Below are 15378 nucleotides of genomic sequence, written 5' to 3'. Positions count from 1 at the left end.
ACAGACAGCATGTATGACATCCATCAATATCAGGGGATTTTATAGACATTAATTATCCAGTGCTCTACCCCCTCCCTGCCTGCTTTTTAAGGTGTATTTTATGATTGAGGGGTAAAAAAAAGACCAGGAAAATAGAATTGAGGGAGATAGCAATCAATGAGTAATTCCATATCCAATTGACACTTAAAACTCAGTGCTTTATATATTTATTTGCAGAGTGGAAGGAACTAACTAATCCTCGTGCTGTGCCTTCCTTACTCACTTTTGACCATGTTTTTGCTATAGCAACCTTGATCCAATTGAAGATTGTCATTTCTTACTCTTCCTCAGTTTGAAGCTTCTGCTTTCCTGGACAAAAGACACAAATAAAACAGGAATTTATTCAATCATTGCATTTTATCCATAATTTAAGTCATCTTATCTATAATTTTTTTTCTGAGTTAAAATTTATTTTGTTAGTTAACAAAAAGAGTCTTTAGAATTTTGAGTACCTGAAGGATTGGAATTTGAGGCATCCTCCTACACTCCGATAGTAGGTGTTGAAAATCTTAAGTGAATTGAATTATATTGAAATTTTTTTTTTTTTTTTTTTTTTTTTTTTTTGAGACGAAGTCTTGCTCTGTTGCCTGGGCTGGAGTGCAGTGGCCAGATCTCAGCTCACTGCAAGCTCCGCCTCCCGGGTGCACGCCATTCTCCTGCCTCAGCCTCCCGAGTAGCTGGGACTACAGGCGCCCGCCACCTCGCCCGGCTAGTTTTTTGTATTTTTTAGTAGAGACGGGTTTTCACCGTGTTAGCCAGGATGGTCTCGATCTCCTGACCTCGTGATCCGCCCGTCTCTCGGCCTCCCAAAGTGCTGGGATTACAGGCTTGAGCCACCGCGCCCGGCCTTATATTGAAATTTTTAAATGACTTGGAGCAACAGGAAAAAAAATGTATAAATTAATTAAAAAGTATTTGGACTTTTTTTTTTTTTTTTTTTTTTTTTTGCCATTCCCATGGATACCAGGGATTTCTTTTCTTTTCTTTTCTTTTCTTTTCTTTTCTTTTCTTTTCTTTTCTTTTCTTTTCTTTCTTCCTTCCTTCCTTCCTTCCTTCCTTCCTTCCTTCCTTCCTTCCTTCCTTCCGTCTTTCTTTTTTGGATTATTAAAAAAAGAAGGTTGTTTTTTAAATAAGGAAAACAATTTTCTACAAATGGCCAGATAGCAGATATTTTGGTCTTTGTAGGTTCAAGTCCTCAACTTTCTCATTGTACTGTGAAAGCAACAGTAAACAATAATTTATGGCTACAAAAATGTGAGTTTTGTATACTTTTCATGTGTCACAAAATGTTATTTTTTTTATTTTTAAAAAATTATTTAAAAATGTAAAAACGAGGCCGGGCATGGTGGCTCACACCTGTAATCCCAGCACTTTGGGAGGCCGAGGCGGGTGGATCACCTGAGGCAGGAATTCAAGACCAGCCTGAGCAACATGGAGAAACCCCGTCTCTGCTAAAAAATATGAAAATTAGCTGGGCATGGTGGCACATGCCTGTAATCCCAGCTACTCGGGAGGCTGAGGTCAGAGAATCGCTTGAACCCAGGAGATGGAGGTTGCGGTGAGCCGAGATCACCCCATTGCACTCCAGCCTGGGAAACAAGAGCGAAACTCCATCCCCCCCCCAAAAAAGGAAAAACCATTCTTAGCTAGCAAGCCACACAAAAACAGGCAGCAGGCAAGATATGACCTGTGGACCAACCATAGTTTGCCAACCTCTGGTTTAGGACATTGAATATCTTCCTGATTTGAAAGTTTTCACTTGAGCAAAAATAATTAACTACTATTAGTCTGTTTTACAATATTCTCTTCACCATGTAATTCTTAACTGGCAAGTAGATTGCCTCTTTTGTTTTATTTATTTATTTATTTTATTATTTTTTTAAGAGACAGGGCCTCTCTCTGTCCCCCAGGCTGGAGTCCAGTGGTGCAATCATAACTCACTGAAGTAGTGAACTCCCAGGTCAAGCAACCCTCCCTCCTCAGCCTCCTGAGTAACTGGGATTACAGATGTGCACCAGCTGTAGTCTACAAATTTAACCTGTATCCAATCCTTGGCTTAATATTAATTTTTAATTTTTAAAAACGTTTTTGTAGAGATGGAGTCTCACTATGTTGCCCAGGCTGGCCTTGAACTCCTGGCTTCAAGCAATCCTCCCGCCTTGGCATCCCAAAGTGTTGGGATTACAGGCATGAACCACAGTGCCCTGCCTGTTCCCTCTTTTGATATTGCTATTGCAGCCTAGAGTACTGTGTTGAGAAGGATTCAGAAGTTGAACAGGGGCAAATGAGCAGAGAGGGCAGATGGAGAGTTGCCCAAATGGACCACCACAGCTCTTCTACCTATGTTATAGTCTTACAAAATGCTTCCTTTATGTCCTGCTGATAAAAGTTATAGACTTATTCTTAGAAGCATTTTTCTGCAGGCATAAATTTTCCAACTGAGATCATTGTTTTTAAGTTAGAGAATTTGAAAGGATTCTAGTAGTACAGCTTCATGTGATATCCATTCTCAAAACCAACAAATGTATTTATTGGTTATTTGCTCAACTCTCTTATTATAGGCAGAAATGGGGCTGGGGAGGAGGAGTGAACAAAAAAGGCCATTCACATCTCTCTAATACTTGGAAATAAGTAGTCGTCATTGGATCTGCTAAAATTATAACTAAATGAATAGAACTATACTAAGATATCTATTTATCTCCATTAAAATAAAAGCTCTTCTAGACCATACACAGTATTTAAAAGTTATTCTCTGTATGTTATTGACTACCAGGTTAGAAAAATAAACACTGAACTCCTAATGATGGAATTTATAAATATATGGAACAGATTCTGTGGTGTTAATATAGAAATTTCAAATAAAACCTGACAAGGTAAATACTGTATCACATATCAAAATGGCTTAAATTGTAGTCCATGGAATACTAGACTTAAATTTATATGCAGATTGTATTTTATTAGGTTTTTGAAGTTCCCTGGGCGGCCTGTCTTGCCAGGGCATTTGGAAATGGTAGCTATTATAACCAATGAAAAAAAAGCATTAAAAAATTAAAACAACCTAAATTACATGTATTTGTGGTCTGTCGAGTCAAACCTGAAGATAGACTCTTGCAGTGTAATTAAAACATCTTTAAAATTTAGTTACGTATAAAGAATTTATGCTTTTATACGGGTGGCATGTGTTAATACGGGTGTGTTTTCATATTAACTATTGTGAGTAAAGTTTCTTAGAAGAAAATATATGGCTTGTGGCACTTGACGTGTCCATATCCTGATCACGCTGGAGTCGTGGTGTTGGGTGCCAAGGCTCCAAACACAGTTGCTGAATGTCACTCTGAATATTGTGGAATGAAACAAGCCAGATCTGTGTTTGCCTTGAAAGGTATCCAGACCTAATATTATACTTTAAAGACATTCTGAAGTATTGACTTCGGAATAAGAGCAAGCATTCTTTAAGTCCTGGGCAAACCCAAAAGGAATTACTGAAATCTCATGTTTCAAGCATACATTTTAATAGTAGTACTCAATGACAAGTCATTAATTCCCTGCAACCTGACTCTTAGGTTCGGGTCTCTGAAGGCTAAAATTAGGGGCATCTGTCTGCTTCCCTTGCTGTTTGATTGGATATCACTGTATGTAGAAGTACAAAGCTCATCTGTTAAGTTGGACTTACTATTCTCTGCTGGTGTCCATATCCATGCCTAAAGGCTCATATCGAGATTGGTGTAAAATCAGCTGTCCCAACATGAATCGTTCAATTATCAGCTCAAATAAGCCTTACTAAAAACTACCTAACATGAAGGAGGTTGACTGTGGCTCTGTGAAGATGCATCCAAAATGTGTGCATTAAAAATAAAAACGGTAAGATAAATTAATCACCCTTTTTGCATAAAGTAGGTAAGGAAGTCTCATTCTTTAAGCAACTCATGTTTTATAACTTTGCCTTCCACAAATTTGACCTATACCCAATCTTTGGCTTAATATTAAAACAAAATCTGCCCACTGGTATCCTTGCCTTTTATAAGGACCATTTTGAATTATTTGTATTTCTTTTCTTTGGTGGTGGTGGTGGGAGGGTAGTATTGAATGCCACCAAGTCGTAACACATTTGCTAAAACCTCACAGAATAAGGGCACTATGAAAAAAATCACTTGGGGAAAAGGTAATGAATTAAGGCTGGGAGCAACTTGACTTTGGGTTTGGATAGAAGTTGAAATTGATGTGTTAGTGATAATTGCTGTATCATTGCTCTATTTTTATAAATCCCGGTTTGTAAAAATTTGTTTGATAATGTTATATTTGCCTTCACAGAAGTCCTGTGGTCTGGACAGGGTTATATAACATTCCTCAAAAATTCTTCTAAACTCTCAAGGCCCTCTTCTTGGGGTCAGACTCAACTGTACCAATGACAAAAGCCTGAAAGCGTGGAAGACTTCTATTGTTTAGCAAAGCTGAGAGAAGACATTGTCTTAACAATCTATACTAGTTGTTAAATTAACTAATTAGTTGATTTACTACATTGGATTTCAGAAGGGTTGTCCAATGAATATCCAGTTTTCCATACTAATTGGAAATATCATTGAATATTTAAGTGTGTACAGTGGGAAGGGACTAAGCAATGATGGGTATACAGCAAGTACTCAATAGATACTATGGTTTTATTATACTCTTTTTTTACTGGTAGAATTTTCTGCTATGCACATCCATTCCAGGCAAAGGGAAGAGACTGCGCCCAGGCCCAGACCCAGAAACAAGCCTGGATCCCTAAAACAGCTTGTTCACAATGGCAGGAGCCCAGCACAGGAGTGGGGAAAGTAGAGGAAAAGAGGTATGAGTAATACTGACCACTAAAGGAAAGGGACTTACCCATTCAAACTAACAGATGAGAAGGGCTTCATGGGCGAGATGACAACAAATAGTAGCATTAGCATTCGTTGATATTTAGGACATTACACAACACTTAGTCTAAAACAGGGACCCGCAGTCCAGATGGGAATTCTGACAATAATCACATCATGAGAAGGCTGAGCAAATTGGATTCAGTGTTTTTGGAAAATGTAATCTTAGGGGGAAATATATTCTTGTAGCTGTGTACTACTAAACTGAAAATCTACGGAAGAATTCATTTATGAAATGTGTGGGCATGCTTTTAATTTGCTGGTGGTTTAAATATTTTATTAACTGTATGCGCATGCTTTTAATTTGGTTGTGGTATAAGTGTTACAAATTAAGCTTTTTTAAAAATCAGTCTAAACTCCAAACTTGAAAAACAAGTTTTTTATTTTATTTAACAAGCACCGGTACAACACATCGTGAGCCAGGTGCTCCTCCTAGGGCTTGCACATATCTCCTCCTCTAATCATCTTGACGGCCCCATGAGGAAACTAAGGCACAGAGGTTAAGAACTTGTTGAAGGTCTCAGAGCTAGGATTTCAAACCAGGCAGACTGGCACCAGGTTCTGTGTACTTAACCATTATGCTCCTTAAATTAGAATATCTACGAGTCAAAATGCTGTTTAATTTTCTTCAGATTATTGTGGATTCTGTCAAGCTAAGCTTTCTGGCCATAAGTGAAAGTGCTCTTAGCATCTTGTACAGAAAAAATTCTTTCTGGAGGTTCATGGAGTAGCATCTATTTCAGACTTACACAAAAGGTTTGGAACAAATGTTAGTGTTTAACAGAAGCAGATGTTTATCAGTGGCCCAGACAATGTTATTTTGATTTTTACCTTCTAGACTGGTGGCGTGGCAAACAACAGTTATGGGTCAAATTTCACTCACCACTTGTTTTGGTAAATAAAATTTCATTGAATACAGTCCTGCCCACTCATTTACATATTATCTATGGCTGCGCTCATGCTAAAACAGCAGCAGAATTGAGTCACTGTGTCCAAGAACATATGGCCAATAAAGCCTAAAATATTTACTACATGATGTTTTATAGCAAGTTTGCCACCCCCTGTTCTAGACCAGTGAGGTAGCCACCAGCCAGATGTAGCTCCCAAGTGTTTGAAATGGGGCTGGTTTTGAGTTGAGATGTGTCATAAGTGTAAAACATATCAGATTCCAAAGACTTAGTAAAAAGAAAGAAAAAAAGAATGTAAAATACCTCATCAGTTTTCAAATATTGATTGCAGGTGGAAATGACAATTTTATTAAAATTAACTTTACTTGGTTCTACTTTGTTAATGTGACTACTAGAAAATTTTGAAATGTGACTCACATTTGTGGCTCACATTAGGTTTCTATTGACACTGCTGATCTACAGCCTGGAATTTGGAGGATATGTGACCTCTAGAAAAAGCAGAAAGAGGAAAGATGGGGGGAAGAGAGAAAACAACCTCTTGTGTTTTCAAATGTCTTTCTAAAGTAATATAATCTTTTCTGATTGGCTCTTCCTCATAGGAAGGCATACTCAAAAATGGGTTAGGTGGTCTATGGAAATGATCGTAGATGAGTTCTCCCAGAAGCAGACTCTGAGAATTTGAATTGGGAGGTGATCCAGGAAGCACCTGGAGGGAGAGGGGATGCAAACAGGAAAGAGAACGAAGAGGAAAGAGGGTTAATGAGCAGGTTGTTGCTGTGGACCCATGTGCTGCCTCCCAATGGCGCCCTGTGGGAGATTTTGTAGACAGAGGCTCAGAGTGGTTCCACCAAGGAGGTGAAAAAGCTGGGCAGTGTATCCACCAATTGCCAGTAATTGCCACTTGAGGGCTGCTCCTAGGGGCATCAGCTTCTTCTTACTCTCCCCAGCACCTGCCTTGCCTGAAGCCAGGTAAGACCCTGGGGTGAAAAGGCACAGGTACTTGCAGGAAAAAGCCATGAGCAAGCTGGAGAATAGTACCTGCCAGAGGCACAGGGTTGGGCCCTTCTAGTGTCTGGAACTGTGTCAAAACTAAATGTTCCATCTTATAATTCATAATTTCAACAAACATTCATGTAGTTCTCTGATGAGTGTGTTCATTTTCTCATTCGATCTTAACAATTGTATAGATAGGTAGATTTATCATTATCCATACATTATGGATGGGAAAACTGAGCCCAAGACACTTCCGGTCATTTGCCCAAGAGAGTGCAGCTGGGATGGTAGCCCCAGTCTTCTCCCTCTGCATATGTGGTCACTCATGCCTGACTCCTTGAATTTCTACACAACTTGGCTTGATTAAGGAGATGTCAATATATTGATGTTTTCAAGGTGATAACAGGAAACTAAAACCAAGTTTTCTTGTGGTCTGTAGAATTTTTTTAGATATCCATAGGGCAGTGTAGAAACTGGTATCTACTTAATCCCATGACTTTTATATGGAAAAGTATGATCTCTGTTTTGCACAAATCTCAATCAAAATCAAGAGGTTATGGAGCCTGCTGATCACTACCACACAGGATGTTAGTGATAGAGTTAATTTCCAGAAAATCTTCAGAGAAGTCCCTGTAGTGGAACCTTATGGGTGCCTGGCTCATTAAGGACTGGATTTTGTTACCTTCCCATTACCCAGGTTCCCTTCAAAAGTGTTGTCAGCCCCTTTGGTACCACTTGGAAACAAGTCTCTCTCCCAGCTTAATTTCCCTTTATTATGCTTCTAACTGACTCAGTAATTCTTTGCAGACTTCAGTAACACTTGTACTATTTAAATTTGAATAACCCCAAAGGATCTGGATAGGTCAATGTGTTTAAACCACAGGCTTTAGTCTATGTATTAACTGATTAAAAACAGATTTGATGCATGATGTATACTTAATAAAGGGAGGGGGAAGCAAGCAGATGTTTGTAAAATCTCAATGTGTTGGATTGCATTTCTTTGACCCTCTTTTGCTGACTAGCTTTAGAAAAGTCATACTTATGACAATTGAATTGTAAACAGTTAGATGATGTATTTCCCTAGAAATTTCCTGCTGTGAAGGGTCAGCCAAAAAGAAAAGTATCCCCTAGTATTAACATACCAAAAAAGTTGACAAATATACCTTATAATAGTTATGTCTATATCAAGGACATTGAAGAATGGGATGCTTCAAAATCATCCTCTAGTCTCTGACCATAAAGTGATTAGCAGTTGCAATTCATTTAATCCAAACAGTTAAAAAAAAAACTTTGGCTTTTGTTGTTATTGTTATTAAAAGCAAGTTTTTCTTTGATGCAAGCATAAGATCAAGTTGTACATAGATCACTGTGTCTAGTTCATTCTCTGACTCTTCAGCCTCTTGTATCCCATTCTTTAAGTGAAAAAGTTATTTTTCTCCTTTAAAATTGTCACATTTGAAATGTTTTGAGTATTTCCAAGACAGAATTGAAGGTTTCTTGTTGGTTTTCCAGTCCAGATGAAACGTGCACAAAGCCTTCCTCTGAATTTTGAACACATGAGAATTACAGAGAAAATATTTTAAAATGTATTTTAATGAATACATAACCAAGCGTAAACATATGTGAAAAGCCTCCAAGGACCGGAAATGAAAGAAAGTGTAAAGTGGTGAGGGAAGACTGACACTGGGCTACTCCCAAGAAGTGGAGATGACATGGGGCAATGGTGACTTCAGTAGACACATCGGGAAGTGAACATCACATGTGGCAAGAGCCTTGAACACCTGGAGGCCAAGACCCCACCCATGCATACACTGGACTCAAAGGGAACCTGACATCTTATCTGGAATTGAAGTCACACACAGAACTCTCATGGAGGGAAGCAGAGGCATTGAGTCAAAGTAGGATCTGTGCCTCTGTTGCACATGAGTGCCTTGTGGGAGCGTCCTCTTTGGGAAAAGAACGTCACGCCCTAACCTCAGAATATGCTTCTCATCTGGCTGGACTATGTCAATCCCCAAATCACAGCACAGGGAGCAAAGTTTACATTGTATGAGCTGTCAGACAAAAATTACGAGACAAAGATAAAATCAGATCCTTGAGAAATATTCAACAAGCACAGGGAAATACAGAATTGCCTTTTCTCGAAAGAGCTTAAGAATAAGTAAGTTTAGTTGTCTTGAGATTATGGAGAAGAGAATTGTGTTTTTGTAATAGGAACAGAAAGAAATTCAATAAGAAAAGGGAGATGTGATAAAGAACCTACTAGAAATGCAAATGCATTCGTTAAAAAATTTTAAAAACAGTCAACACCAGATTAATAAGTTTAACTTGTTTTAAAAATAACCAGAAAGTTCTGCTTTTGACATATGCATTTTAAGCCTTAGATAAAAGTGGTTCTTTTCCTTAATACACTTTTCTCAATAAAAAATTTAGGGAAGTAGAATGAGCTAAAATTTTCATAAATAAGTTTTACAGCATAATGAAATATTGACATCTTTATGAACTTGTTAGTTTTCAAAATCCCTCAAACTCTTTCAAAATCCTGTTTCTCGGATGACATTATAAATTTGAGGTCTGTTTTCTTTTCCATGAAATTTCCTGTTGTTCCATATCTTTGCCATACTTGTGGAACTGTCTATATGCTAAAACACAGTTTCCCTGATCTTTTGCCCTCTCAACCTCTCTGATGTTGGCATGTGACATTGTTCTATTCCCTGCCCATGGAAGATTCTTCTTTCCAAGAAGTTTCCACTGTTGTGCAACAAAAAACCCCTGGACATCCTTTAAGCCTCAGCTGCAAGACTTGGCCCTCTTGGAAACCTTTAACCAGCAGCCATCAACTCTTCCCCTTCTCTTGTTTGTAGCATCTTTCTCCCAGTTTGTATAGCCATCTGTTTCCTTGTGGACAGGGAGTAGATATCAATATTTTTATTTTATTTCCCCACTGTCTCTTTCAGAGTCTGGCATATTATAGAAGCTTAATAAGTACTTGTTGTGTGAACACATAAGTAAATGAATGAATGGTAGGAACACATAAGTAAATGAATGAATGGTGTAAATCAAGCTTGTCCAACACGCGGCCAGCAAGGCCATCTGCAGCCCAGAAGTGCTTTGAATGCAGCCCAACACAAATTCATAAACTTTCTTAAAACATTATGAGATTGTTTTGTGATTTTTTTTTTTTTTTTTTTTTTTTTTTTTTTTAGCTTGTCAGCTGTCATTAGTGTTAGTTATTTTATGTGTGGCCCAAGACAATTCTTCTTCCAGCGTGGTCCAGGGAAGCCAAAAGATTGGACACCCATGGCAATCAAGAGTATGTGAATGAGAAGGAACAGAAATCTTAGTGTGTCTTACCCAGAATAGAGTTATTGTGTTTGAAAATAGGATTAAATAGTCAATCCAGAGAACTTTAAGTTTGATGCTCTAAAGGAATAGGGAATAATTCTAGAGTCTTATGCAGGATAATGAGTGGTAAATATAGTGTTCAAAGAAATTTGATCTGGCATTAATGGACAAAGAATAGAAGCGTGAACAATAAAATGTACAATTGTGTGTTGGTATCCATAAGGGATTAATTTCAGGGTCTCTCATAGATACTAAAATCATGGATGCTCAAATCCCTGATATAAAATGGCCTGTTATTTGCATATAACCCAATCACATCCTCCTGCATACTTTAAGTCATCTCTAGATAACGTATATTACCTAATACAATGTAAATGCTATGCAAATAGTTGTTATATTCTATTGTTTAGGGAATAATGACAAGAAAAAAGTCTGTACATGTTCAGTACAGATGCAGTCATCCATTTTTTTCCAAATATTTTTGATCTGCAACTGGTTGAATCCAGGTATGTGGAACCCAGTGGATACGGAGAGTCAACTCCACCACAACTGACCAAATGTGTGTGTGACGAGGACTTATCATAAATGTCTATAAATGACCTTACTGTCAGCAAGAGCTAAACAATTCAAACCTTCCTCCAAGGGATTAGCCTCAGCCTGCCCATAAAAGGATAAATCTGAAAAATCCAATGGTAGTTGATTTGATGTGGAAATATATTCCTTATATTATTGCCAGCTCTGATTTAAATAAAGGGATAGAAATCCAATTACCTCCTTTCTCCCTAGGTCATGACCTAGAGAAAACCTATAACTAATTATTCTGTTAAATATCCCTGGTTAGTGCAAGAAGCAGGAAGAAAAAGAATAAAGTCTGAGCACGTCTAAAAGGTTCTTTTAAATGCAACTTTTGAAAATCCAATTTAAATCTATAAATACTTGAAATTATGTTGATTTCACTAAGGTTTCTGAAAAATGTATCAGTTTTTCCTGAGTATGAGTAATTTTGTGTATCTGAAGTATAAAAGTATGCAGAATAATATTTTTCCCTTTTTTTTTTTTTTTGAACAGCAAAACTTAGAGAGTAACCTCACCAACCTTATTAAGAGGAACACAGAACTGGAGACCCTTTTGGCTAAACTCATCCAAACCTGTCAACATGTTGAGGTGAGTATCTCTGTATTTCTGTATGGTATGTTTCGTATGAAAACTGCCAGATCAAGGTTTTGATATCCTCATGCTTTATAATTTTAAAACAAGAATCTTTCTTAAAATTAAATATTTTGCAAAAGCCAAAATAAAAGATGGATGAAATTAAAAGGAATCAGAACTTCAGAGAATCTCTCCCATCCAGGGCTGCCTCCCATTCCCATTATAGCTCTCCCTGATCTAGCATTACATAGCAGTCCTAATGTTGTAGATTTTAATTGCCCTTACAAAGAACAGTCAAAAAAGGTATTGTAATAGTGTACTAGGGCTGCCATAACAAATTACCACAAACTGGGAAAGCATAAAACAAGAGTAATTTATTCTCTCAGTTTTGGAGGCTAGAAGTCTGAAATCAAGATTTTGGCAGGGCCATGCTCCCTCCTAATGTTCTAGGGGAGGATCCTTCCTTGCCTCTTCCCATTTTCTGGTAGTTGCAGGCAATTCTTGGAGTTCCTTGGTTTGCAGCTACAGCACTCTCAGCTCTGCCTCTGTTGTCACATTCTCCTGCTGTGTCTCTGACTTTGCGTCCAAATTTCCGTATTGTTATAAAGAGCACACCCTACTCCAGCCTTACCTCACTTTAACTTGATTACACCTGCGAAGACTATTTTCAGGTCAGGCATGGTGGTTCACACCCTGTAATCCCAGCACTTTGGGAGGCTAAGGCAGGAGGATCGCTTGAGCTCAGGAGGCCAGCCTGGGCAACATGGCGAAAACCCATCTCTACTAAAAAATACAAAAAAATTAGCCAGGCGTGGGAGCACACACCTGTGGTCCCAGCTACTTGGGAGGCTGAGGTGGAAGGATAACCCAAGTCTGGGAAATCGAGGCTGCAATGAGCTGAGATTGCACTACTGCACTCCAGCCTAGGTGACAGAGTGAGACCTTGTCTCAAAAAAGAAAAAAAAAGAGTCTATTTTCAAATAAGGTCCCATTTACAGGTACCAGGGGTTAGGACTTGAACATATCTTTTTTTACGGACACAATTTAACCCACTGCAGGTGTATATTAATGCATCTTAGTTGTCAGATGTGTTTCCATGAAATAAACCACAATTGCAACAATAGCAGAACCTGCAATGACTCTACACTGCATAAGGAAAAAATAGATGCCACTTCCTTTATGTATGTGATTTTCAAAGTCCTCTTCCATCTTCTCCCAAACTGTCTTTTTTACCACTCCACCCCATGAACTGAAACTAAACAATTGCCATTCACTACACTTTTAAGCCTTCTGGCCCTTAACCAAGCAGTTCCCTCTGCCTGGTAGGCCAATCCCTCCAACCCATGTCTATTTGTCAGAATGCTTCCTGTGTACCCTCCAAGTCCTAAGTCAAGGGGCACTTCAGTTGTGAATGTTTCTGTGGTTCCCGGGACCAGAGTCATCGCCTCTTTCTCTGAATCACATAACATTTTATGATGTCGTATATGTGATTCAGAGAAAGGAGAGATGTCCCCACCCCAATCTCATGTCGAATTGTAATCCCCAGTGCTAGAGGTGGGGCTTGGTGGGAGGTGTTTGGGTCATGGGGGCAGATCCTTCATGGCTTGGTGCTGACTCCATGATGAGTGAGTTCTCACAAGATCTAGCTGTTTAAAAGTGTGTGACACTCCCCCCTCCCAACTCTCTCTTGCTCCTAATTTCGCCATTTGACGTGCCAGCTCTGGCTTTGCCTTCTACCATGTGTAAAAGCTTCCTGAGGCCTCATCAGAAGCTGAGCATATACCTGGTGCCCTGCTTCCTGTATAGCGCCCTGCAGCACCCGTGAACCAATTAAACCGCTTTTCTTTGTAAATTACCCAGTCTCAGGTATTTCTTTACAGCAATGCAAGAATAGTAATAATCTTCTCATGGCTTTATCATTCTTTCATGTAGCAGTTCCATTTTTCCAACCAGAATGTGAAGTCTTAGAGGATGGAAATCAAATCTAATTCGTCTTTGTATCTCATAGACTCTAATGCATTGATTTTCACACAGTAGGAGCTCAGTGAATTTGTTTTAGATGAATTTGCTTGATGACTCTCCAAATGGCAAATTTTGAACACTATTTGAATGCTTGCAAGTTCAGCTCCCCCAAAATATCTAAAGTTGGAGAAGCAAATTATTTTGAGCATGCATTTAAAATTTTTGACAGTAACTCCATTTTTGCAATAAGAGTTTCTTGAAGTCCCTTTGATCATCTAAGCAGTAATTATAAGTTTATAGCCTCCTATGTGCCTATAACTGTGAGTAGATGCACAATGTAGCAAATAATAATAAAGATTACAATATGTTAGAGAACAATGTACACACATATAACAACATATTTAAAGAACAGTAGAGTAGCCAATCAGGTGCCAAGCTAGTAGAATATTGCATTTATGGATTCTAAGATTAGCAGTTTTTTTACAGACTAATATCGCTGAAATTGAGCTGCAACTTAAATGAATGGTGAGACAGTTTAATGGACAACATTTGTTTGTTCCTACTGGCATACAAAATATAGATGAGACAGTTGCTGGTATCTTAGATTAGATGGAGTATAGTTTGAGAAGGGGGGATTAAAAGAGAAAAAAATGTGAGTACAATTTTTCTGAAACTTTATGGAAGAGTCAGGACTTGAGCCAGTTACTATAGATTTCACAACTATTATTTTTCAGTACCCTAGGTATTGAGGTGTCAGCTTATTTATTCAACATAATGGTGTTTGTTGGTGATACATTTCTCAGCATAGCAGAAATTAGCAAAGATTGCTTTCAGAAAGATCCTATCAGTGTAAAAGCATGTCTACTGTGCAAACACTGGTGCTTTGGTGGAAGGCTTAAAATACTTTGTGTTTGTAAAGTCTGCGCTTTTACTTACAAGTGCTCCCCTTGTGATCAGAAATATAAAACTGGTTACTAAGAGAAACACATGAGTTAGCAACTTTTTCCAACTCCAAATTTGTTGTGTTTTCCAAAGATAATATCCAGGGAGATAGAAATCAGGGATGTTCTCATCTCCTACCTAAGCCATCTACTCCAGCTGTTCATCATTTGAGGTGCTGATGGAGTTTATGATAGGTGGAAGAGGGCAAGGCATACAAAAGGAAAGAAAAGGAGGAATTAGAGCAAAACACAGGTGAGAGAGCAGATTAGGACTGTCCAGTGAGCTCATTGGTTCACTTAGTAGACCCTCTTGCTTTAAAAGCTACATGATTGTCAGGGTAGAATCAGTTTTTCATCATGTTGAGATGAAGTTGAGAGTGTGAAGGCAGCAGCAGTGGCAGCAGTGTGTTGCAGAATCCAGACCTTTTGAACCCTCTGCTTAGACTGGATTCTCTTTTGGCAAACATCTTGCCAGGGAACATGTTGAGCCTTGTTGATTAAACAACATTGGAAATAATAGTGAACAAGCATAATGTTTTCATTATTATAGGGTAAAGTGAATATGTATTATATGAATAAATGGATGAACAAAATGGAATAATCTGTGTGCCATATTTTATTTTTATGATGTGATAGCATTTGATGTTTAGGACAATAAGAAAGAATTATTTCTCTTCAGTAAAAAGAAAAATTACCTGAGCTTTATGGTAAATCTTATAAATGCTTTATGGATTGGGTGATTATTTCATTCAATTTCAGCTAGTTACTCCTTAAAGCATTAATGTCTGGTTTCCATTATGACTTGTTGTGATTTCAGAACAAATGCATTGCTCCTAATGCAATATTATTATGGCTTGAATTTACAAGACGCTATTCATCCTAACATGATGTAAAATTACATTCTAAGATGTTCAGTAATTTCAAATGATAGATAAATTGAAGAAATTTACAAGGAGATTTTAGTTTTATTTTAATAGATCAGATATGATTTTAGTCGCAATACAGGCTTTTCAAATAAAGCTATTACTGAATTGACTGTAGCAGAGTTGCAAATAGACACATACATGCCATTAGAGGTAATTCTAAACAAGAAGTAAAGAATATTCATTTTTTTCTTTGTTGTTTTTGTATAAATCCTTTGGA

At 38.0% G+C, this 15378-nt stretch overlaps 1 protein-coding gene across 4 annotated transcripts in view; it reads left to right on the top strand.

Annotated features, from left to right (window-relative positions):
- MID1 (midline 1) overlaps positions 1 to 15378 on the top strand; it is a 409520-nt gene that overhangs the window by 310134 nt on the left and 84008 nt on the right. For all 4 annotated transcript variants that reach the window (XM_030934192.1, XM_030934194.1, XM_030934190.1 and 1 more), the window contains exon 3: positions 11252 to 11347. In XM_030934192.1, coding sequence (XP_030790052.1) covers positions 11252 to 11347 — 96 coding nt within the window. The remainder of the gene's footprint in view (positions 1 to 11251; positions 11348 to 15378) is intronic.

The sequence above is a fragment of the Rhinopithecus roxellana genome, chromosome 7 (genome assembly GCF_007565055.1).
Source record: "Rhinopithecus roxellana isolate Shanxi Qingling chromosome 7, ASM756505v1, whole genome shotgun sequence".
In the NCBI taxonomy this organism is placed as follows: Eukaryota; Metazoa; Chordata; class Mammalia; order Primates; family Cercopithecidae; genus Rhinopithecus; species Rhinopithecus roxellana.
This window is presented reverse-complemented; position numbering and strand designations above follow the sequence as displayed.